This window comes from Numenius arquata, chromosome 13 (genome assembly GCF_964106895.1).
Source record: "Numenius arquata chromosome 13, bNumArq3.hap1.1, whole genome shotgun sequence".
In the NCBI taxonomy this organism is placed as follows: domain Eukaryota; kingdom Metazoa; phylum Chordata; class Aves; order Charadriiformes; family Scolopacidae; genus Numenius; species Numenius arquata.
In genome coordinates, this window is record NC_133588.1 from 17,746,912 (window position 1) to 17,774,005 (window position 27,094).

General features: G+C 37.2%; 1 protein-coding gene across 2 annotated transcripts in view; it reads right to left on the reverse strand.

Moving 5' to 3' along the window:
* Window positions 1-21,610, reverse strand: part of CDH8 (cadherin 8) — a 130,728-nt gene extending 109,118 nt beyond the window's left edge. For both annotated transcript variants that reach the window (XM_074157952.1, XM_074157951.1), the window contains exons 1-2: window positions 21,535-21,610; window positions 21,179-21,441 (exon numbers count right to left, since the gene is read on the reverse strand). In XM_074157952.1, coding sequence (XP_074014053.1) covers window positions 21,179-21,430 — 252 coding nt within the window. In that variant the 5' untranslated portion in view covers window positions 21,431-21,441; window positions 21,535-21,610. The remainder of the gene's footprint in view (window positions 1-21,178; window positions 21,442-21,534) is intronic.
* Window positions 21,611-27,094: the final 5,484 nt, after the last annotated feature.

The following is a 27,094-nucleotide window of genomic DNA, read 5'->3' on the forward strand; positions in this document are numbered from 1 at the left end:
TATTATAAAAATGGAAATGAATTTTATTTGATGCATATCTAAACTCCTTCAAGTTCTGTAGTACATGGGTTTGAATTAAGTTAGCATTATTTCTGAAAGGCTAAGAAGTGCAACCATAGTTTTGCTCTGTTCAGCCAAGCAGTGTCTGTGCTTTGAACTGACAGAAGCCTTTAAGTGCAAAAGCTTAGATAAGCTGATAAAGATGAAACCAGCCACATCTGCAGTTACTTAGATCCAATTCAATTCACCCCCATCATGCCACAAATCTCAGATATTCTTGCACATTTAAAAACAGTATTACTGTGGGGTCGGAAATAATAAGCTTGCATAGATAATGAGATCTCAGACAAAAAGAGAAAACCCTAAAAAGTTATTTCTTGGTTCCTGCCCCCCCAGAATCTAAGTTGTTAACACCAAAATAAATTCCTTATTGTGAATTACAAATCCCAAACAATGTTACTAAATTATTAATTAGAAATTTCCCCTTTAACATGGAAAGGGCTTTCCATTCCCAACATAAAATTAACCAGAACAGAAGAGCAATGTATTTTTTAAGTTACCTTCTTGTTACAATTACATTTGGCTAAGATCAAGAAGTTTGGCTGACTTGCACTGCACATAGAGGAAAAAGAGCAAAACTGGCATTCAGTCCTCCCTGTAACAGCAACTCAGCTGAAATACAGAATGTGGGCTACAACAAATCAGTTTACTTTCTAGGAAAAAACCAAGATTGTTGGGTCAAGTTCCCCCACCCTTGAACTTGAAAGTCAATGGAATTACAAACACTGGTCAGATACCTTCTTTTGGAGATCTAAAAAGCTCTCTGTGCACAATACCAGAAAATAAGTGGAATAGGAAATGCTACATCTGTGCCACCTGAGGATTCCCAAACACCAGGGCAATCAGGACAGAAATGAATCCACACCACCGTAGTGGCCCATGGTGGCCAAATCAGTTGAGTAAATGCCTTTTAGCAATCTGTCTGGCATAACATAGCGCAGCTGCATTTTACCCTCCTCGTGGACACAAATGAACAATATAAACTCCAGATGTAATTGGCCCTGCCGTGCCCTTACCAAAGTCAATGCAAGTCTGCAGTGCCAACAAGTTCTGTGACAGCTTTTAATTAAAACAAATAAACAATGAGATTAAAATGTAAATTACAAAAAAACCCACATTCACGTAATTCCATGTTGGTTAAACTTTTTTTCTATGTAGCCACCAAAAGCACACAGGTAATTTAGTATTTCAAACTGATTTTGCAAATAGATTAGCCGTTAATGTAAAATTGTTAAGCAAATCATTTCAGGAAAAAACCATTCTGGGATACAGTTATGGGAAGAGGTCACATATGCAAAACTGAGCTTTGCCCAATTGATTTCTAATTATAAAATCAGAGGCTCTAGAGTTTGTAGTTAATATTCCTTCCCTTTAGCCTGAAAAAATAAACTTACAGCATGCACTCACACACAAATACACATAAACTGCTTCTCATTGTTTTAGTAAGCAAGTCTGTGTCCTGGCACCGCTCAGCTAAGAGTGAATCAGACACTGCCTCACTGAAGGCCATCTATGGAATTAACTCTACAATGCCTCACTGATGGCCAGCTGTGCCATAGCAAATTGTTCCTTATAATAAAGCTACAATAATGTCTGTTTGGGGAAAAAAAAAAAAAAAGCCATGGGCAGATTCTACAAGGGCTGAATAAATTTAAATGCCAATATCGTATAATTACATAATTTTATGTTTTCCTTTGTAAGAAGATAGAGGCTAAGAATTTCATATATTTAATTCATTTTCCAGCACCAAGTGTAGATTGCCAGGACATCTGAGTCTCTTGTTTCTTTTCATCTTTGTAAGAAATTGGACAATTCTCAGGATGAAAGAAAGCCAAATAGTACAGTTCTATTTATTAAGTGTGCTCAACATAAGGATGCTGAGTACATTCTGCACCTTCACCACAGATTGAAGTGGATGAAGGTGAGTATACTTTGTCTGTAATAGACACAAATTAGGAAAACCTTTTGTTAATATATGATGTGTGCAAGAGCATTTGATTCACAGGTCTACCTGTCTTTTTTATACCACAGCTGCATTCAGTGTACATGCACCGCATTTTAGAAATTGATGGTTTCTTCCGAGTTCATAATTTTATAATGATAAAATGCTAGCACACAATGCTAAACATTGTGAACCTTTTTCTTGGGGAATCTAAATTCTGTGCTGTGCTGCGTGATTACTCAAATAATAAATTACTTCCCCTCGTGACAAGAAGAGAAGAATTGCGATCTATATAACTTGTCATCTCCATCACTGATATTTACAAATGAATGCATCTAATCATTTGGCTGCTAGAAATTTCACCCTGTAATATTTGCTAAAAACTTAGTCATTTTCATTATTTTTCTCTCTATAGCTGTAAAAAAAAAAAAAAGTATCACAAGAAAATTACTTTTTAAAAAGTAAAATATTTTCTTAATAAATTATTACTTTCAGTTCTAGGCTTGCTCTTCTGCTGCATTATTCCACTTGCACATCTATGAGAGTCAGCAGAGTAGAGATGACATTTCTGGAAGAAACAGGTCTTTCCTTGCTCTGCTCCAGTCCCTTTATCACCCATTCAAAGTTACACACAGTAATATAGAAAACAGTGCCGTGAATTCAGGTGCATATATCCGAGTAACAGGTTTTTAATCACGTATTGCTGGTAGACCAGCTTGCAAGCCAGCAGTCAAATTTTGTGGTGGCATCACCCACAGATGTTTCACAGAAAGGGAGACACAGGGAGTTGTCAACCCACTGTGAATCAATTTATTCATTCTCACCAACTCTCCAGTCGATTTCATCCTTCAAGGTGCAAATTAGAAATACAGATGTATTCTCTGAAAAGCTTTCCAGATTCAGGTTTTTAAAAGCAAGTTAAGAGCCTGTTGGCTCTCGTCCAGCATAGTATCAGTTTAACACTGGAGGAATACTTCCGCAGAGAGCCAGCATCCAACGGCTTTGAAGTGAACTTTATAACCCGTTTTTATATCAGTTACTACGTCTCTGCAGACCTCAAGTCCTAAGACTTCATAGCCACAGTCAAGGCCTGGCAAAAGGCCTTTCGACTTCCAGGCACTTCTACAAGTGGAAAGTGCAAAGCACTAAGACCATGCCATTGTCTTAAAGTACATGTTTGACATTGTTAGTCCTGGAGGCTAGAATTTGGAGGAAAGCAACCACCCAAGACTGCTGTACCAACAAGGGGAGCTTTAGTACTTTTTGGCTGCACAGAGCAGTGAGATGTCTTGCGCTAATTCAAGATATATTCCATCTGCAATGACCTGGAATAGAAGGTAAAAGGAAACAGGAAGTTGAGTCAACAAACTATATAATAAAGTCATTAGAGGTCTGTGACATGATGAGAGGAACAGCACCAAAGGACCAACTATGATCCGTTACATGTTGCAGATGCTCTGAGCACTGCTGAGAGGTAGTCGGTATTTGCTGTCAGAACTTGCACGAGTCAACAGATAAGTAAAATAAGAAAAGTCTGTCAGGTTTTTGTACTACCCTAATATTTAACGATAGTGATATTAATAATGGTACAATATTGGTTTGACCAATAGAATGTAGATCAAATTTACTCGCCTAATTCTGCCTCACCTTGGCCTAACAATAAGCACTATGAAGAACAGGCAATGAACCCCAGTAGGCTGCTCTCCTGCCCTAGGTTATCAAGCTGCAACATTCTTTTCTCTTGATAATATATTTCAGAGAATGAAAGCAGAAGACTATGTAGGTAAGAAGCAGGAATGAAAATGTTTCATTCATAATACTCTTGCTACCCTTTTTTATTTAGCTAAGACTGCTTGGAGCAAAATATTTCATTTTCTAGCTCAGAGATACTGCTAAAATTTTTATTAATATGCATTGTTCTCTCTTTTTAAATCTTACAAAATTGAATCTAAAATAATACTATTCTGGATTCTGAAATATGATTATCGCTGAGAAAGTATGATTTTCTACGGTCACGATGGCTATGCTATCTCCTTATTTTCCTATTTACCCTTTATTTTAATAGGCAGACAATAACGATCCATAGCTATATAAATGTAAATACCAGAGATTCCATTTTAATCAGGACACATGAAAAAAAAAAGTACCGAAGTGTAAGAAGAGACAAAGCAGTTCTTCGCAGAAGTAAGAAGTCATACACACAGCTACGTGTTTTTTATTGCCAGTGAATTCTTGACTTGCTCTTGCAAATAGCCATAAGACAGTGACTCAACCAGGGCGAGCATCAGCCAAAATCCAACCAAAGGAGGAAAACCAATACATGCATTTTGCATTTTGTTTATGACACAAGAATGAACGCTCTACTCTGACCAAGACTCTTTCAGGAGTATGAAGAGTATGAAGCTACAAATGCTTTAGGGTGCTCCATGTTTCCTTTCCAGCTACTGAAAAGCTTGTAATGGACTTTTCTGTCTCTAAGGAATCTTTTAAAAAGCCTAAACAGAATTTCAGTAATATTTGCCGTACAGTATGAAATTGTTGCCATAAACCTAACTGCAGATGCACAGATTATATTTAAGCTGTATTTTTAGAACAAAGAAGTCAAAAATCAGTTTTGAAGGGGTAAGCTTTTATCCAAATTAATAGGGCAGTGCATGCAGCTGGTTGACTTACGGCTAATGTGGCACTTTCCAGAGCTTTTAACACACTTTGCTGATTGTTTGCTCAAGGCATATGGTTTGAATGAGCTGGGCAGTGCACAGTACAGCTGGCAGATGAGATATCAAAATCTGGCAATAAGCCTTAGAGCTATGTGTGACTAGGTATCAAATTTGCCTGAATTTTATGTTATGATTTCTACCGTATCAGTGTAAAGTTGAAGTTACTTCAGCTTCTACTACAGTAGATGCCGTAGCTTCCAATCGTACAGCAATTAGACGTAGCTGACCCACGTTGTGGAGGAATGGTATTAGAAGGGCAAAAGGTTGTTTTCTAGGGCAAAATAATTTTGAAAAGCTTTTATTAAACAAACCCAGAATTTTCTAAATGGGCAAGTATCATTTTCTCTATTGCACAGATTGGGAAACCATGACAGGTGCTGTTCCAAATACACATTCACTTCAATCAAGCAAAGAATGGGAAGGTTTTGGCAGCTTGTCCTGTTTTCACTATTACCTCCCATAAGTCAATGGCTTCAGCCTCAGCTCTGACATTCAGGAAGGTCTAACAAAACTCTCCAGCAGTATCTGAATACAATTTTTGTATTAATTTAATAAATGAAGCATCATTTTTGGACTCTCAGCATAATAAACTCTCATTTGCACTGAGTAGATTCATAAATTCACGCTGTTAAAAACAGTTTTCATCAGAAACGGGCCAGCCTCCCATGGTGTCCATTCATATTCCAGTTCTGAACTGCAGGAGGGTGTTTGCCAGTCACAAGTGTTCAGTTATTATTACAGAGTTTCCTTTATTGCTGCTTGAAAAGCCAATATAGATACCAAGAGTGACTCTCTCATCTCAGGGTACATACAACTGCGTATTTCTGAGTATATATTCACAGTTTTTTCAGTGAAGTGCATCACATTTTTATGCCACGTAAGCTCAATGCAATGAATTAAGATGAATACTAAGAGAAATAGAGAAGCAGCAAGTTGCCTGCTACAGACCTGCATGCCTACATAAAAGTACTTTGTAATAAAACATGCGTTGTAATGCAAATGCCTCACTGAATTCAAACAGCATTTCAAAAACAATAGACTTTTTCAAGCAAAAATAAATAAAATAGCACATAGCCTCTATTCATCTCAAGTACTATTCTCTTTTAAGTTTAGAAAGAAACTAATTTTCAAAAATTCCTATTTCCAACAGTGGAATTCTCACAAATTTGTAAGTTTGACTATTATCTTAAATAACAATGAACAGTTGGACAATTTTGTGAAAATATTTCAGTAAAAGTAAAAATGTCTTCTAAATCTTCCTTTTTGCTATTCCCACAATCCTTTTTTCTCACTCCCTAATTATTCATAATGATAATAATATTGAACATGGGGTCAGCACAGATACGCTATACTTGGACAAAGTGAAAGTCAATAGTAAAGGAATTTTTAAAATTTTTTTACATCTTAAACTTTAGTTTCCTTATCAACATAAAAGAATATATAGAGGGAGAAAAGTATGAGGAAAAAAGGTTGCATATTCCTATAGTAGAAGTACCGCCATTAAGTTCTTGAACTTTTTGAAAATGATGTCATGAATAATGAATAAAATGCACAAAGGACACTGTTTAGGAGGACAAAAAGATCCAAACACAATAAAAATGTCAAATATATTGAAGTTTGTGGAAGTTCATTTCAGTAGGAGTGAAGCAAAATGCAATTGGAAAAGATGTATAATACCATTTCTGTATCAGCAATCAATACAATATGCTTGTACAAGTTCATGGAGCAGCTCTTCAAAAAGCTGGCATGGCACATGTTCCAACACGTGTAAGCGAACGTGCCACACCTCTGACCTCACTGCTGGGGCCTTCAGAGTCTCTGTACTCTACGGCTGACTTTTCATTATTTTTAAATTATATTTTTAAAACTGAACACATTATCCAGCCCTAAGACTTGACAAAATGTGCAAATATCTATTTCTTTACCTGTAAGGCCTGATTTGCAGACACACTCAAAGCAGATGAAAGCTTCGCAAGAGCAACTGAAACGCTGAATAATATTAAAAGTACCTAGGTACAAAAGAGACTGAAGTATAGTTCAATGACCATCAAGAGGAAAGTAAGGAACGTTAGAGGTCATCTCACCTACAAAGAAGTATCATCAGAGGATTACAAAATTTTATTTCCTAAGCAACTCTCAGGTCAATTAGCTACCAGGTCCATTGCAGGTCAATTTTCTAGCATTAATATCGACATCAGCAGGTGGCTTCCTAGATTCACAGAGAGACAGAAATCTACCAGAAGCTTTAGGCAACCATACCTAAACTTTCTCTCTAGCCCTGAAACAACTAAATGTCTTTTGCCAGTTTTGCATGAAACCTGCCAGCCCTCAGTCTGCATATATTCCAGCCTTCCACGCCACTGGGATGTAAAAAGAGACACACCTTCTCAGAGAGGACCTGGTTTATAGAACCACACAGCTAACTTTCAGAGAAAGCAGGAAATATGCTGACAATTTCCTCATCCCACCTTCTACTCATATAATTAGGCAGGTGTTTGAAAGTCCTCTCCCCCAAGATCAGAACACTGAACAGTGGCTTTCACCCCTCTTAATTCCCTTCCCCTAAGTTATACCATTTCTCTTTACCCCTGTTCTTCATTTTGCCCATTGATGTTTCATTTCTTGTGCAAAGGGAAGAACTTTAAGAACAGACCCACCTCAGACTATCAGGACCCCGTGAATAAAGGCTCTCTCTCTTCTGGAGGAGCAATATCAGCCTGAGCTATGAACCTAACGCAGGAAAGGATCCATACAAGATTCTGGCATTAAAAGTACTTTCTGCCTGGGCTGAATTTCTAAGCAGAGCCGGGTTATCTGAGTCTGTTCTATCAGCAAATAAACTCAGCAGATCATCAAAACCATTACCCAAGTTACCTCATCTCCATTGCTGCTTCAACTCAGGTTAAAAACGTAACTTTTGTATTGAGGGCTTTTGTTCTTTCCCTTTTTTTTTTTTTAATCATGCTTGCACCAGATTAAAAAAAGCTAATTATCCCATTTTTAACAATGTTTTCACAGTAAATTAAGACAATGATTAACAAAGAACTCACTAAGCAAATTATCTTGGAACTCAAGTGTTATAATTGGAAGAACTTGCTGGATATTTTCATGGCAATGCAAAATAGAAAAATCTTTGCCCAAGAACATAAAACCCCCAAATTCAGACCTCAATTATCAGTCTTTGTCTATGATAGCCATGGAATAATTTGGCCAACCGAAAGTGGAATTTTAAATAATCCAAAATTTGGTCCTGGAGAACAAGCATATTCATACCACAAAAATCCTAATTACCTACATAAGCCTAATATTGCATTTACACATGCAACTAATGTAAAGTCAAACTTTTCAACAAGAACAGGAAAAAAACCCAAGCAAACCTCTTCACTGAGTGACTCAGCACCTCCTCTAAAATAAGCATTGTGAAAATGGCAGCTGTCTTGCTGGGTACTACCAGGATCCTGGTAAATTGTTTACAGCTGGAGAGTCATATCATCTATCAGTATCAGTATTTTTCTCCGGTTCTGCATTCACGAGAGCTATTGATACTGAATCAAGTGAAAATAGAAATGAGAATGTTCAATTCCACAACAAAAATAAGGACTGAAAGGTGTCACTGTAAGTCTACCATACACCAGCCTTGAAAGTGTATGCTCTGCCCAAAACCAGTCCTTAGCTTTGTATCTGTCAGTCTGTATGGCTTTCCTTGTCTCCCACTTCAACATGATTTATTGTCAGAAGGTTTGGAATAAATTAACTGTTCGACAGTGTATTGCAACCAAAATGATTCTAAAGACATGCTGATCTCTTCCTCCCCCCCCCATACATTTATTTTGATCAACCTAATAAGATAAAACCTGTATTAAGATGTGGTTTTAAGTCCTAAGTGGGAAAAAAATAGAATTATTTAGAAAGGCAGTGAACTCCTGCTATAAGCCAGTGTTTAAATAATGTTAGACGTATCTATATGTACACACACCAAGACACATATGCATACACTTAGACTAATATATATATTCCCCTGCAGTTCTGTATTAATCAAATGGAATACCCTGTAGTAGAAATACAGTACTAATAACTCAAAATACCACTTCTGTTCAAGTTGCCTTGTACAAGCTTATTTGAGTTCTAATTGTGTGCTGAAATCCTCTCTTTTAATGCCTAGTTTTATTTGAAGGTTAGCTTTTGGTCCCATGGAGATAAAGGAAAATGTGCCAACATTTGAGAGATTTGATTACCTGTATAAAATTATGCTTGCTCATTTTTCCTAGGCAAGATACTCTTGGGTAAAGTTATATTAAAGAGGGAATAGAAATAGTGTACATCCAAAGAAAATATTTTCCAATTATGCTTCACAAGATGCAGAAAATATTACTTGTGATAGAGGATTATGAATGAGATAATTACTGAAGGCCTAATGTACTTAAAGCTACAATAAAGGAGAGAGAAAAACATTAATAAGTGGTTATTGACTGTTCTTCCTGCTCTTTGTAATAAAAAGCCAGAACAGTATCAAGGACAAACCTTTCCACAGCTTTGCTGTGATACATTATATACAAGAATACCTTTCCTACTTACCTGTCCCGTCATTAATTCCTATAAATGAAACCATATCAGCTTTTATTTAACACCCAAAACAAGCTTAGTAAGAAATTTTTCATATTAAGTGTCAATTGAAAATAACAGAGATTTAGAAATACATAGGATAAATGTTTCCTCTTTAAAATTATTTCATTTCATGCATTCCTAATGAGCAAGCTGCACTTCTGACAGAATCCAGACTAATGGCAGGTATGTAAGGTACAGAATGACAAAGACTCTGACTTTTAGAAATTAAAGTATATCTCATTATCACCTTTTGATTCTCCAATGAAATAAATGATAAGTCAATTATTTCTGAGAAGCCCTAGCAAAGAATATTTGAGCTTCCACATACAGTACTTCAATCCAGGTGTGATCAATAGGGAAAATCATATTAAAAAAAAAAAGGGATTTTAAGTAGATGCAGCTCTTTTCCTGCTGCAGAGCAGAACTTGGTATGCCACGCAAAGTTACCTTTGGTCGATTTTTTTTTTTTTTTCAAATTTCAGCTCACAATCCCGCTGCATCCCGTATGAAGGTACAGTCACTACAGGAAGGGTTAACAGTATTTCTAAAAGAATGACAGAGGACGTGAACATTAGCAGGGTCAGTCTGCATGGAGAGGAAGCTGTGTGAGCTCTCTGACTTTCTTACCCTCCTACACTCACTTAATTCCAGAAAAAGCAACAGTTTCACTAATTAAACATATGCCTTAACGATTACTGTGGTACCCTCTTCTTAACAGGAATCTTTTTAACATTCTCTTAGATACACACACCCACCTGTGCATATGTACAACACACACACACCAGTTTTCATCTCAGTGTAGTCATTGCTTTTTCTTCAATCTCTCTGCCTCCACCAGACACTGCGTAAACTGTATATAAGGCTTTATATTAAGTACACTAAGACAGAATTAATGCCTAGTGACTTTACTAACCCGATTTGGAATGAATTTGACCTATTAGATTTGAAGCAATTCACAGTTCTAGAAGGCTGGACCCCTCAAAATTATTGTTATCAACTAGAAGCAATACTGCAAAGCACACAGCTTCACAAAGCGGAAATTCAGGCTCTGTAACAGAACAAATCACAGGGCATAATAAGGACAAGCGACTTATAAATTAAGTGGCTGAGAAAAGAATAAATTAACGATTAACTATTACTGGATTATTGGTCTCCCTGAGAATTCTCAAACAAACGATCTTGAGAGATTTCTTTTGATAGTGTCTCGCGGGGACAATGAAACACACGAGTGCCTGAAGACTGTATCATGGTTATTACAGCAGGAAGGTCACCAAGAAGAGAGACTCCTGAGGTTCGCTCCTTTGTCCTACACCACCCAGCTCCTCTTGTGCTACCGAGGGTCTTGGAGCTAAATACAAAGTGGACTATCAGGCGAGTCAGTATTTGTGTTCTTCCAGGCTGACAACCTGCCTTCCTGAAGCGATGTCAGAATGTTCCTCTCACAAAGAAACTGCCCTTGGAAACCGAGCCTTAAGATAAAAAGGAGCCACATTTTCCAGTTTTAGAGAGGGGAAAGTATATTTACAAATGTATTCCTGATTCTGCATAGCAGTTGTCAGTTGGAATAAATACCGACTCAGTCATACTATGGTTTTTTTTCCCTTTACAAGTATGAAACAATACATTTCATACCACATCCCAAGCGCTGCAGTGAACCTGTTGTCTCAGAGCGGGCCTCCAGCCTGACTAGTAGAGCAAAATTTTGCTTTACTATCCATCAGACTTTGTCCCATAGAGAACTATTACAGTATTTGTACAGAATGCATTTGATTTAGAGAGGAACATTTATTCATAAAAAGTTCCCTTAAAAATCCAAATATTTATTTACGCAAATATACTGCTCAATTCCTAGCATTCCTTTGCTTATCAGTAATTTGCAGTAATTAGCAGGTGGTCTTCTGGAGTGACAGAATTTAGATCAATTCCAAAATGATTACTTAATGGGATGATCAGTACAGTTGCCTTCTACATAGAGAAGCCTAATTCTGCCTAACCATTTAGAGTGTTTGTCATTTTCTTCGTTTTTGAGGTACTATAGCTCTACCTTGTCCGTAAGCCTTATGTTCAATATATTTTAAGTGTACGTATATTTGCCATCATATCACATTTAAGTTATTAATAAATTGCCTAGCACACATGTCTTACAGAACACCCCCCGCACTTGAAAAGTAATCACATTGTGTTTTAGACCTCCCAATAACATTCGGTCTTTCCACCTTGCGACACCATTACTGGCCAGTGGGAGACAGCTCTGTCTGTGGAAATTAATGGAGAATCAGAAAGCTTGTCCCCTGGCAATGGACTTCAGACACAATTGTGAACACTGAAAATTACCTCCCTGCCCACACCATCTTTCTGGGTTTATATTTCCTTCCTCAGTTACAGTCTGAATATCCTATTTAAACAGTAACAGCTTTGAGGCAGGAATTGTCTCCTACTCCACAAAACCAATCAACATTTTAGCTAAGGCTTCTTAATATAAATGGCAGCATTAAAAGCTTTCACATTTACTGTTACTTGATGTAGCATTCCTCATTCGCTGAAGTTCAGTTTATAAAAATGCCCCCCATGTATGCTTTGAGGGTAGGTACAATGATTTAAAAATTCACACATGAAACAAGTCCATGCCAAGATTCCCTTAAAAAAACCCACCATGGCCTGAATCTCAATTTGGTCTGTAAATCTTTTCATGCCAAGGAAAATCCTGGTATACGCTTCAAATGATTTAAGTAACTTCTGTTTATTCACATGAAAACTCAATAAAAAGTAAAAGTCCTTGTACCAGATCACCTAGAAGCACCTGCTTCTCAGTTAATCAATTACTCTAACAAGCATGTGGGATATCCAACAAAATAATCAAGATCCATTAATTAGCAGAAATAAACTAACAAATTTGAAATATTGTGTTGAAATTAAGTCTTGTTTCAGATGATTTTGCATGAAGGAAGAAACGCAAACATTTTGCCTCTGGACATTGTACTTTCTTGTCTGTATGACAAAACAACGACAGGAATTGAGAAGTGTGCCTTAGACTACATAATTATCAGAGAACAGGTTGCCTGCAAACCAGACAATTAAAAAAAAAAAAAATGAAAAGGGAATGGCAATGCCAGTAATTGCATTTAGAAAACTCATTCTGTAAAAATATGGTAGCTTTTCATTAAGCTATTTGAGTTGAGTAACATGAGATTCTGAGATTTTTGCATCATGCTTTAACATATAGGACCATGTTGCTTCAATTAAGTTGCAGATTATCCCAAATTATTTGAAAAAATAAGGTCTTTTTTTTTCCATTCACTTTAATATCCTGATTTCTTAGGTTGGTTGTATAACATATCACAGCTCTTACTGACATTTGTAGCTTGATGACCTTAGAAAATAATGTGATAGAAGAGCTATGGTTTGGTTCACATCTGGATCCCACCACCAGTTCTGCATATACTAAAATTCACCTTTTCTCACTTGGTAACAATACATGTAAGCAGTTCTCTCAGCAAGGGAAAAGAAAATCAGATAATATGGTTTCTGGATTCAAACCAGCAGATGACTAGGGCGCTCTGAACTACTAATATCTTTTGCTGGTTCTACCTAGAGCTGGGCTCCTTGCCTCCAGTGATCCTCTGAGTCACTCTGATTTCCCCACGTTCCCTCTCACTGAGGTGGATCTGACAGCAACGCGCAGCACAGCAAGCGGAAACACAACCCCTCAGCTTTGCTTCTATTCACCAGGGGCTGGGTGCAAAACAGTTATTGAGCTCAGGCCCTGAAACAAGAAAAGGGACTTATGTTGCTCCTAATGATACCTCCGGTTAATTCAGGAATGGCATTGAGAGTCTCCAGAGAGAGCTACACTTACTTTTTCTTAGCTGCTGGCATGACTGTGTAAAATAAAGGCTTTGAAAGAAATTATGGAAGGGGAATCTTTACACTAATAGAGAGTCCTGAGGAAAAAGGAAAGTTATATATTACTCTATATCACTGCAGGTGCTCCTCAGGGATCACCAAGGGGCTACATAAATATTTGATTAAGTATCTTTAGTAAAATTATCTACATTCTTTTTCAATGCCACATGCCCCACACACTACTTTCAAATAATAGTTACCTATAAACAATGCCTATAATAATTATTGCTGCAAATTATTTCTGTAATGAAGCTGACTGCTTCACATTCAGATTAAATTGCACAGCAACATCCCTGGCTTTGTCCGAAAAACACCACCAAAACCAAAAGACCCTCAGCTGTGAAGTCCTTGGTCTGTTGTACAACGTTTTGCCTTGCTTTTTCTTTTTTCGCTTTATTAGAATAAGAAAAACACCCCAACTTTTAAAACAGAACTTTCAAGAAACAAATTTACGCAACCTCTTTCCCATTATTTTCACACACAAACTAATTTTTCTTGTGATTACTGTGGATGTTTATTTATTACACTCTAAAAATACAGAGCTGTCCACCAGCTAGAGAGCCAGCCTTACTCAGATGTCATTCAGTTCACGAGGTATCGCTCACTTCAAGCTCCAGAGCTCCAACTGGAAGCCTGCAGACGCTAAAGGAATGAGTCTCTCTCATTTTGATGCAAAATTATTTTTAAGGTTTTCATTAAATGTATCCTTGGCAAATTGAGGCACATCATATCAGGATCTGAAAACAATAAATAAACCCTTTAACTTTACTGGTCAAAAGGCAACACGTTCTGTCACTTTTGGGAAGTCACTATTATCTGATAGCTTTTCCATGGTCTATGGGAAATATGTTTGTCAAGTTCAGAAAGGACAATCTTTTAGCAAAAAACCACCATCACAATTGGCACTAATTGGTAGTTAAACTGACAACTGGAACTGAAGCATCCTGACAGCACCAGGGGTGGGCCCTACAGGTAGAAATTGAAAACCATTTACCAAAGCAATGTTGGAAAGACTAAACGATCATAGGGCATCTGCAGAATATCATGTGGAAGGCTCTACTTAATTTTTCATACTGTCACTTCAGCATTTTGCATGCATACTTGGAAAACATTTCAATTCATTGAGAGAAAGATAAAGTGTTTAGATCAATATATTGAACAGAAGTACACAAGCTTCTAATTCTTCACAAACAAAATAAATTCTCAATGTTAGGTACTTTCTTCCAGAATATTAGAAGTCTTTGTGGCTTTAGAAAAACATGACAAGGAAATTTCAGTGAATAATGTTACAGTAACATCAGGGGATCCAAATACCTAAGCACACACAGTGTAATCACGTCCGTCATGTGGACCACCCTTTTTTACAAAAAAGCACAACACCAAAAGGAACGACAAACAAAAACCCCAACCCTACACTTTAAAGTCATTCTACACTTATTGTCTATGATGTCTAAACTTTAAGATGCAAGTCACATCACAGAGGCGTTCCCACTTCAGTAAGGAAAATACAGACAGCTCAGAAGATGCCTGGTGTTTTGCAGGCTGACCCTTTACCATGCAGGATTCATAAGTAACTTGACATTGTAAAGCATTCCTTTAAGTGCTTTCCACATTAGTGGCCCATACTGGTATGTGCCACTTTTTAACTCTCTTTTTTTAATAGCGTGAAAAAGAAATAGAGGAGGCATCTGATGAAATGCATCTTTGAAGTGATTACCAGTCCAGCTGTAGTAGCTGACATACCAGTGTTTTAAGTTGTGACTCCACTTAAATTGTGTTTATATCATGCCCCCAGAATGCAAATGGGGGACCATGAAGGTGTTCAGCCTTACTCAGTGATACTCCCAGAAATATACATTTTAGAGTCTGAAGATGCATCTTGTTTGTTAACATTAAGAGAGATCATTAAAATGATTTTTACACTGTATCTGAAAATGTAGACACTGTTGGCTCACTTCACTCAAACTGTCTTGTTTAAATTTATATGTTCCAAGAAGAAATTTCTTGGAACTTATACTTAGTTAAAAAGAATCAAACGAAATTTGTGCAGACTCAGAAGTATTTGTTTAAAACCCGCTGCTTTTATCAGGCTTCTATAAAATGTTGTATACTATATTTATTGCTTTTGCAGCAATATTTAATTGAGCTTTTCTCAGACCTACTTATACTCATGCTTACTAAGCTGATTTAGACCATGTAAACTGGAGCATTCTATGAAGTACACGGTCATCTCTTCTCCTTCAGAAGCACACAAAAGGCAGGGGGAATTAGTATTTTCCATAAAGAATACAGTAGCAAAATAAATGATACATTTCAGCTTCTGGGAGTTTATTAAACATAAGTAGGAAAATTAGTGTATAATTACAGTTGCAAAACAACAACAAAAATCTAGGGCTCAGAAAGCAATGTTGACTTTGCAACATTTCAGATATTGAATATTTTATGGCATGCATTTAAATCATAGATAGCAAAACATACAAGTGTATATTAGAAGAGGAGAATCTATATAATATGTTGTTGTAACTGTGAAAACTTTAACAGTGCATTAATGCAGGACCACGTTATATCCTATGAAACCTATGCTAGGGTTATGCTACACCTGTATTTCACAATGATTTCTTCCATTCAGGGAAACAGCGTGTAATTCATCCCTGAAGTAACGAGAGCCTAAGTTACACACATTTCTGGTTTGTATCACTTGAGTACAACAGTATTTTCAGGCAGCCATTATAATCACAAGCTTAACGCAGGAATGAGAAGGAAAACATATGGAAAGAATTGGTTTAATTAAAACCTTGTTTACTTTGCATATATGTATTACTTGTACTTCAACAGAACTATTTATAAATTTAAACAAGTAAGATTTTACTATTTCCTTGTTAAGAGATAAAATGTATGTTGGCAATGAAATCAAAGATTGCATAAAGCATGTATAATGTAGAACATACAGCTTGAAGCTATTTATAAGTGCTCTCTGCATTTCCAGGTTCGGTTTTTATAGTATAGCAGCCTGAAGCACTTAACTGTGAAAACATGATGCCTCTCTACTGCTCCTCCTACAGGAAAATGATTTCTCCTCAAAAGGCCTGAACCTAAGCCCCATACATCAAGGGGAAAATCTCCACTGCTCTAAAAAGGAAAAGGTACCTATCTCCCTCATCCTATAAACTACAAAAAAAAACAAACAAACCAAAACCAAAACTGCATTTAACAGAGTGAAAGACACATACCATGTAAATCAGAAGCAAGGAAGAAAAACCCCACAGTCACAGATTAAAAATGTCTACCTGAGACTGCACTGCACAGAAGAGTTGACCTGGCCATGCTTCTTCAGCAGCTCTGTCTGGATTGTCTCCTCCCCTGTCCTGGCTTTTCAGAGAGCGTTCTCAGAGCTAGCACATCTCTCCTGCCAGCCACATGCCACCGGCCTGGCATCGCGGCTGTGCAGGGGACAAAAGGGCTGGTGTTCCCTGGCCTGCTCCTTTTACAAGTCTCTCATCACAGAGACTGTGTGCAAAATATGCTTAAGACTGGAAAGAGGTAAATTGAAAAAGGTCTGGGGAAGGGTCTGGGAGAAACCGGGCACTACTGGCAAAGGAGGGATATCACAGAAACAGCACCATCACTGGTTTTTGGCATCTGGACTTAATTCTGCTGATTCAGGGTAATATAAAAAAACCAAAAAAAACCACAACACAAAACCACCAAACTTTTGTAACCTTTGTTCTCTCCATGCATTGTACTTACAAACGACAACTGTTAACACATTAACTACTCCAGGTTTTGCTTAGAAATCTCTATTAAACCAGATCTTACCCATTTCAAACATCACAAATAACACACGCTCCATAAAACAGCAGCAACAAACATATAACCGAACCCTAGTTTCCGAATGTTTTTTAACTCTATTATCTGTTTCATTGAGAATTCAGCGCCTGTCTCCTGTGAAAGAAGAGTGGCATTTGCTGCACGGCAGATTTCACAGCACATCTGCCGCGGTGCTGTGAGCGGATGCAGAGGAGGCTGAGGCAACGCAGCACTGGGTTTCAAGCAAAAGTTCTCTTTCCCTAATCGAATCCACGGGGACAGCGCGGCGTGTCACACCACGTACCACTCTGCACTTGAATGAGTATGTCAGCCACTGGGAGGCTGGCAAAGTGCTGACAGCAATATTGCAGTGTACGGGGTCTTCTAAAGCAGCTTTGGAAAGTACCTACCTGTTCCTATGGATCAAAAATAAAAGTATGAAAGGGTATTTGTAAATCTATCCTTCTGTATTGTACTGCTGTGAACAAAACCAAACTCATTGGGAACACGTCACACAAAGGCGCAAGAGGCTACTTTGTAGGTTTCTCAAAATGCATATATACATTTCTACATGTATAGATCAAAACAATATGGAACTTATTATAATACTATGTGTCAAAATAAATGCAATATTAACACAGACAGAAAAGAAAAACTAGAACGTTTGCAGCATTTCACAGAGAAATCTCAAATTCAGAAATCAGCCAAAGAGATAAGTATTCACACACCTTTTTACAGATGTGTGAACTCAAGTAGAGCTGCTTATTTTACGTTTGAGCTTGATCCTACTGAATATAATGAGGAAAATGGACATTAAAAGTCCATATTGTTCAAACTCACTGCAAGAATGAAAGCAACAGATATTCTCCTGTCCTTTACTTGGGTCATTGAAGAAAACCACCGTGCTTTAATAAAGAAGTCACATTAAACCCTCTTATTAGTCTCACCCTGGATTCTTTCCTTTATTAGACCAAGTACATCAGGAATGTATTTATTAATATATATTCATGCAGAATGGCAATGAGTAAGTACCTTTGAAGAGTGTGCAGTTGTACTGCAACACCTCAAATTCTAAAGAAGGGTCTTTATGCCTAGAAGCTGTTTTTCCCAGAAAAAAAAGAGTAGCCTAATAAAAGATATTACCTATCTCTGTAAATCCTGTCTTGCTAAAGTTTCTCTGTACTTCAGAACCTTTGGTATGAGATATTTTTAACTAACAGAATGACTGCATAGACTTTATATTCAGGCTTTTAGTTAGAAAGTGATTAGAATTCTATTTATATTTATTATAATTAATCTCAATTTTCAGTTTTATTTTGCTGATATACATTTCAATTCCATTAGAATCAAATGCTGCTACTCAGTGCCTTTCCACCCACTAAAATGAAAAACATGATTTAAGTTTCAATACTATTCTGAGCAGTTCTTAAGAGCTGAATTTTCAGTGGGCTTTAAAGGTATATTTGAGAACATACATAAAGTTATATTTGTGTGTATATTGTTTGTGCAAGAACTTATTTTTATATTTACTATCTAGAGCACCTAATTACATGTTTGTAAAAATCATATACGACTATGAAAAGTTCTATGTACACTCCACAAAAGTGTAGAAAGAGGCAAAAACTGCAACCACAGCCTACATAATTGTATTTACTTCAAGAATATTCCCTTTGAAAAAATTATCTGCCTAATAATAAATTTGTTTGGAGATTACAGTAGTACTTCAAACGCGTAAGAAGCACATCTAAGCAACATGGCCTCTATAACGGCACAAAAGCACATCTATGACCAGAAAACGCAGCAAACAGGTGGCATACAAATTTGGTATCATTCTCTCCACAATAGTAAGCCTCTCTATGTTAATTGACTATATTGTGTTTTACAGAGTGTCCTTTATTCAAAGTCTGGGAAAAAAATGAAAAAAAACCTAAGGTGAGTCATAGGGCAGAAAGGTAGTTGATAAGGAAAGTCAGAGAATGCAAGAGCTACCCTAAGTGTGCAAATCCTTTGGCAGGGGGCAAAGCTGTAAGATTTGTCCAAGAATATAAGTAGAAAAGAGATGAGGAGAAACTAGGTAAGTGCAGATCTACTGTGAGTTCTCAAAAGGAGGTTATTTTTTAAATTGCAATGGGTAAGAAAAACGAGCGTGACAGAGGACGAACCATAGCCCAACTCCAAGGAGAAGAGAAGAGAATTTTGCTTGTGACATTCTGTACACCTTTAAGTTTTAGGAAGGAGGATCGCCAAGAACTGTAACTGAGGGAGTTGCTGCTTTATAGTCAAGAAGGATTAAGAACAGCTCAAAGATGTGGAGTACCTCTGTTCCCACTGACAACAGCAGAGTTTGAAAGTGCCCATAGTACTCGTAACCTCAGGAAAGAAAAATAAGTCAGAAATATAGATGATTTTTCTAGAGAGAGTGAAAAAATACAGACAAGAATTACAAGAATATTTTAAGCCATTTTCATGAATAAACCAAGGATTTCTCCCTATGGGAGCAAATTTCACTTTTTGCTCGTTTCCATCTGTATCATGCAGTGTTTTAATTATGCAGCAGTCTCAACAAATAGATTGTCACAGCATTTTAGAGTAGCTAATTCTATTCAAAATGCTAGCACAAGATGGGATAATGTCTTTATTGGTTTGGCTTAGTTTAACCCACACACTTCTATTCGCTAATGATTTGAACAATTCATGATATTATATCCATCAAAAAAAACTTACATAGTAAAAATATTAAGACTTGGGACACACCCTGAAAACCAAAATACTACAAAGTACAAACTCAGGATTCTCCTCAGCTACTCAAAAGCAACTCAAAATCATTTTAAAAGCCTGACCAAAAGTTTCTAAAAACAGTGGGCTGGATAAAATATTTTAAGATTTGAAATAAGCATACCACTCTCTAGTTGAAATAGATGTGTTACTAACCACAGCAAAACAAAGGAGAACAGATATATAATACCTGATATAAACGTAAATTAACATAGTGCTCAAAAGTCACTGGATATAAAGCTCATTACACCTTCTCACCCTATGTTTCAACTGGAAAGTGGCTACACCAGGGAAAATTTAGGAATGCACTTGATGTGTGTTCTCTTCAATAATAGATACAGCTATTGACAGTCCCTATATAATACCATATACTATTAATTTACCCAGAGAATTTACAAAATTATCATTAACTGATATCCCTAATTTCTGTTCTCTAGGTTTTTTACTCCATTTCAGTAGCCAGGTGCTGTGACAATAACGTACCTGGTTATTCAAAGGGAACTGAACTTTAGTGATAAACAATCAAGGTATTTATAACTGCTCACTGTAGGCTAAACGTGCATTTAGGAACAGATACTTCTTTTCTAAGAAGAATTCTGAAGATAACTCGTTCCTGATGAATGCAGATGGCCCATGATCTCTGTTTAGAGAAGGTGCAAGGCTAATTCACTGACTGGGGGTAATACACTGAGCTACAGAACAACCTAATGCATGGCAACAATCAAAGGTTTAAGGCACCAAGCAAGCCAGGATGCATAGAAAAACACAATCATTTTCCTTGTGTTATCTTCCTAACTTTGAAAGTAAATTACAAAATCTGTGGCAATAATGTTATTTCATATTTGTGCATATCAGGACCTTCCTATAAACTAGTACCTTGTAATTTGTTGTACATACCACCCTTCCTTTCTCGTTTTGGTTTTTAAAAATTCTCAGAGCATAAATAAGTTCTGCGTAATCAGGCTGGAGATAGAAAATGACCTACAGGTGTAACAACCTTTTTGAATGAAGGAAGAGGAATATATTTTGAATGAACAGGAACATATTACAAAAAGCTGTTTTGGTGAAAATCTGCAGCTGACAGAGGTGAAGAGTGATGACTAACGATATCAAAGAAAGGATACGTACATGGCTTGGGTATTTTTGTCAAATTGAATATGCATAATTTTGTCGTAAATAGCAGGTTAGCTAATCAGCAAACCATACCCTTAAATTGAGGTACGTTTAAAGCAAAAATGTATCGAAATTAGAGAATTTCAGAATAACAGAGCACCTCAAATTTGAATTTCTTCGAAGAGTACGACTGAAGACCTTCACATGCTGTGCATTTAAATACCCAGAGAAAAAAATAATAATCTTGCCTTACCCGGCCAACTAGTATTGGTTCAGGTCCAGAAAATTCTTCTAATACAAACATTTGATTCCAAACCCAGCCTCTCTTGGAACGGTTCAAAACTCTTTGTTCTTCAGTTAGCCTTTTTAGTCCTGTACTAGATCCACTTGGTAGTACTTGAGATTGATTCATTGGAGCCATACAAATGGAAGGAAGGACAGTAATCCATAATATTATTAATGGAGTCCATGTATCCATAAGCATTTCCGTTAGTCTTTCTGGCATTGTACCACAAGCTACGCAAATCACCACAGAAATGAAATTATTATTTTGCTTTCCTCCAGACTGTAGCAATCCAATTCATCATGCAGTACAGAACATTTACTTACAGCTCCTCCATGTGTTTACAGCACAGTCAAGGTAAAAATAGCTTAGATTATAAAAACACAATCCATTGAGTTTTCCAGTCACTAAAGATTCCTGGTGGAGGGAGACAAAAAAAGAAAAAAAAAAAACATGACTAAAGAGCTTGGGAGAGCATTCTGAAAGATCTTATTTACTTTTACGTCATAAACAAGCCATATTAGGTTTTAAATTTGTAGTACATAATAGTAGTGCACATTAAATGAGTTAAAAAAAAATAAATCACATGATTCTGTGAATTCCTTCATTGCCTGACATAGTGAGAGCAGAGTCAGAGAAATGATTACATGCACTCAGGAACGCATTTTACTTGCAGTTTGTCTTAGGGTCTGAAGAAGCTCCTGGGCTTCTTGCTAAGCCTGTACTTTTTATGTAGTCAACTATAAACACTTAGCACGTCAAATAATAAAAGTCAAACAAAGTAATGTTGTTGCATACAGACTTACTCTCCTTCCCTCTGCAAGAAAAATTGCTCCTAGTAAGCGTACAAGGCTCCAGCAGTACATTCTCATTTCAGTAATCACCTGGCTGCAGCGGCACACAGCTCAGCAAAACCTTCACAGCCCAGCAGAAGACCAGGACTGGTAAGTCCTCTGTAAAGTCCATGATCCCCAAACCAGACCACTACCAGAACTTAAAGTAGCTCATTTATGCACATCTGCACTACAGGACTCTCAGCGTCTCTCACTTTCAGAGAAAAGACACAGATTTTATTTCAAAGACATTTTCCTCGATGGACCCTTGGGAGCACTTTGTCTTTCTTTCCCCACCCCTCCTTTCATACATTAGGAAGTCCACACCAGGTTTCATCTCGATGTAAATATTCCTTGAAATGGACAAACAAGTTAACATGGCAGGGCTCACTAATGCCGCAGTGATTGGCAAAACCTGAAACGCAGCCATGGATCACTTAGAAAGACTGATGGGACACGGCTCAGGGAGAAGGGCTACATTACAGCTACTCTAATGAGGCTGGAGTTTGAGAAAAAGATTCCTGATACATTTTCATCGACTGATTCATATCCAAACAATCTCATGAGAAACCACTATGTACAAGGTAGGTAGAAACGTCTACTCTTAAGCTTAAGGTGTGTTTTAGGCTGCTTTTTTTCCACTTTAAAATGAGTTCCTAGTGTTGCATGTCTATGAAAATCTTGAGGGTTTGTGGTTTTTTTTTTTTCTGGGGGTGAGTGGGTTTGGGTTTTTTTTTTTAGATTTGTACACACTCATAGAAGAACATAGCTGAAAACATGAATAATACCAGTAAAAGTCAGCTGTTATTTTAAAAGCAAACAATGTAAAAAGTCACTTTTTTTTAAACTTCAGTAATTGCCAAAGCAACTGTGAAATCTGTTGCATGAAAACCTGAAACTGTGGAACTTGTCTTGTTAAAAGGGGAGAAGAGCTGTTATCAAACTAAAACTCAATATCTCAAATAGCATGGAAGAATGGTAAGCTAATAGCGCAGTGCTTTGACAATGCATCCAGAATGAGGTGAATACCCATTACAGAAGTAACTGTGGCTTAGAAACATCGTTTAGGCCTTGCTGCCAACTGGGATGGAAAGAAAGAAATCAGAGAATACAACGTGCTCTTGCAATGAGATTTTTGGGAAAAATGTGAGGAAAGCAAGAGAAGCCTTCAATCTCTTGGCATTCTCTCAATCCCAGAAAGGGAAAAGGACAAGGAGCAAATAGTCTAATTGCTTGTTGGGAAGGGAAGGGTCTGTCAAGTCACCCTCCGAAGCCTCTCTTGGGTCGAGGGAATTAACCGGAGGTTTCTACTGCTGCTTTCTGGCACATGTTAAAAAGCTACTTTTCCTGGGGCACGTTTGGTGGTAGAAGGTATCAAAAAAGAGAAACAGCCACACTTTCATTGAAAGTGGTAAAGTTTGTTTGTACGAGATCCTTGTGCATACGTGAGTGGACTTTTGAGGGGTGCGGATCTGCCAGGGGACAGATTTTTGTGGTCCCTTATATGGAGCAAGAATTGAAACACAGGAGAAATAAAACCACCATAAAACAGAATAATAAACATAATCTTCAAACAATATTCAGGACTAAATTAAAAACTGGGGGCATAAATTGAAAACCCAACTAGAGAGTCTTTTTTTATAGCTGAGAGTTTTCAGTATTTAAACACAAAGTGATTTTTGACCCAGAAAAAGAGGCCCACCAGAAACAGAATAGTACATTACACCTTTGTCCAAGAAAGCCTTTAGAAGAACCCAAGTGGGCCATGACTGCCTTTCTTAGTCTGCCAGTACAAATTGGTATGGTTCTTTTTACTCACAGGACCAAATAATAATAAAGTAAAGCACATCTTTTCATATTCAAGAGGCTTTTTGAAAACAATTCCTAATTAATCTACACAGGCTGCCTTCTAAAAGAGATGAAATAAATGAGATAAAACAATATGATGCTCACAGAAACATTTTTGTTTGAAGAGAGAACAGGATATTTGTTTTTCAGGCTGCCACTCTGAATCCTTGGCAAGCTTCAAGTTCCTTTCAGTGCATCCCTTCTCAGTTCCTCCCCCAGACTCCCTGCCTGTTACTCTTCACTTACTCCAATCAAATTTAGGTCCTATCCACCACCACTAATGCAGGAGATTCACTGTGACTGCACTGGCCTCACAGTAGCTCCCTACTCAGCAATACCTTAAGGCAAACAAGAGTCAAAAGCACACCAAAAATATTAGCAATGCAAATACCATGTCGTTAAATCTAATTTAATAAAATAAGCTGGTGAAGAGTACAGTTACACAAGCTCAACAAACACAAAACTGCAAGATTGTAAGTACCAACAGGAAAGTCAGGAAAGTGCTAGTGCAAGGTAAAGAAAAAACCTGATGGGACTTTTGCGCGTATGAGTGTACTGCAGGGGAATGTGGTTGGCGTGTGACAGCAGAGCTGAAGAAATTTCTCTACAGCCCAACCCAGGCTGCTGGAGTCTTTTGAGATTCATTTGGGATTTGCTGCTCTAGTAGTGAATCATGGCATTTTCTTTGTGCAATGTATGGAAATTGTACTGTGCCCAAATTTCTTTACCAAATTTGGAGATGGATTTTCTTCTCCATTCCTGGGAGCAGAACACCATGTATGTGGTTGGGAGCTGATGGAAGGCATTATTAAATACTTGGCCCTACAATTTTCATATTATATTTCATATTCGTATACAAAAATCAAGAAATGCCTAGTAGTTAAGTTAAAATGCTCTGGATTAGATGTGTAGGAGAAACTGATATGGCAACTGAAACAGACTACTCTAACAATATTAAAAAGCCAGATATGAAGGGCGATCTGGCACAGGGAAGACCAGCAGGCAGGGCACAGTAGCGTTTTCCCTTCTTGTATGATGCCAGGGTCTGAAGAAGTGGTGAGTATGGAATGACAGGAAAATTATTCCAATGAAGCCAGAACTACCCTTTGGCTAAGCAACCAAAAAGGGACAAGCACGTGGCTCTTAAAGAATGTACTTCCACCCTCATAAAGATTTGGTTAGTGTTGATAAAAGCATAATTTTTGCTTTGAATTTCCAGGTATGGCCCTGGGCTGATCTCTTTAACAAAACTTTACTGTTGTTCTAAGTGGTTTCCCCTTATAGTGTATGATATATACAACTATAGATACAACTCTAATCCAGCAAAGCTGTTTACAAAACAGCTTTAGTTCTCCACGCATCCCTGAGAGGGGAAGTGATATTTAAAATGCAAAGAATTTCTTTAATGTGGCAAATAGATGAAAGAAAATGTGACACTATGACAGGTAGCAGGGATTCAGATAACTGTCTTATGTTTCAAAAACATAAGAGTGGATTCATAAATTTGGTTCTCCATGCACAACCTATAGAAAAAAATACAAATAAAGCTGAGTGATTTGTTTTCCACTTATGTACGTGCTGATACACTTTCAGAAAAATATTATTCTATTAACAGGAACATGCATCCTAGAGCACTGCTTGTACAACTCTAGGCCATAGAGTGCCAAAGTTTTATTCAAGTACAACACAAAAAGTGATTACAATGGAGTAGAAGTTTATAACCTAACACCAGAACGTAATTAGCATACTAACTGCAGATATTAATGTCATATACATCGTAACTGCTTTTGGAACAGAAAAAGCTATGTAGGTTACTTGTATGAGTGAGCTGCCTGTATAAAGCTAGAGTCAGGTATGACAGTAGATGGTTACAGCAGATACACTGATGACAGCTCTCTTTTTGTATATGAGTGGAGGAAAGCTTTACGATGGCTAGAATATCTGATGCAACTAATTTTGTTACAATTATTTTAGAATCATCTTGTAGCTTTAAAAGGTGAACACCGGAACACAGTAGATTTGTTGAAAAGATTAACAAAGTTAATAAAACTAGTTTAATATATGAGGTTCTTATTGAAAAAGAAGCAAAAGTAAGATCATAAAAAGCTTCTAAAAAAATCAATTTATTTTTAGGTTTCAAACCACAGAATATCTATCTGGTCAAGTAAAACACTTTATTACGATGCTAGTGCATTGATTTACACAATGATCCTAGTTTAGAAGATTTTAGAGCCACTCTAGTGTTTCTTCACTTAAGAGACACAGAGGGTTGTTGTATCAATTGCAACAAAGTTTTTCCTTTATTTCATTCTCCATTTACCTTATCATTTGTAGTGATGATATGTAACAGCTAAGGCCTTTGACCTCACTATTTCATTAAAGAGGATTTTATCAATTCCTATGCAACTGTTATTAAGGTTAAAAAAAAAACCAAAACAACAAACCAACTTGAAGTACTGGTCTACTTAAATAAGCTACACTAGAGATGCCAGACAAAAGTTAGTGATTTTTGCCTAAAGCAGGGATTTTTGGTAGAATTTTCAGGATCTTTTATATTTTATACATTAAATGACTCCTTCCACATGCATTCAGAAGACGAATATCAAACTGCCACCATATGAGGAGGTAAACGATACGTAAAGGCAATGCAGTTCCAGTGAAAATGTCTTGGATATCTCTGTGCATAATCTCTACTTTTGATGCTAACTCAATATAAGCAAATCCGCATTACTATACAAGCAGCCTCGAATAATTGATGAGAGGTGTTCATTTACTGATCACCTAGAGAGTTCCAACTGGCACCGTGTGACAGCAGGCAGCCAGCCTCTGCGTTCTGCGTGCTTCCTGGGGAGCCTCGGAATTCCATTCGACCCACATGGGCTTTCGTGTCCAGAACAATAAATTTAATTTAATTTCTACCAGAAATAAAGATCCTTATTGCAGCAAAACAGAGCTGTGGGCGATAGTTTTATCATAGGTTAGAAGAATAAAACAGGAAAGTTAAGCAGGTGTATTTGACAGAAATTTACATCTTGTGACTTTATCTGAAATGCATTAAGCAACAATGGGTTTCTCTTTACACTGTCACAGGTTTCCCACAGCTCATAATCAGGTATTGTATTTCCCCTGTCAATAGGGCTGCAAACTTGGGGTCCATTTTGACAGCCTGTACTCAGGTATTGGTATTTTTTACCTTTTAGTGTTT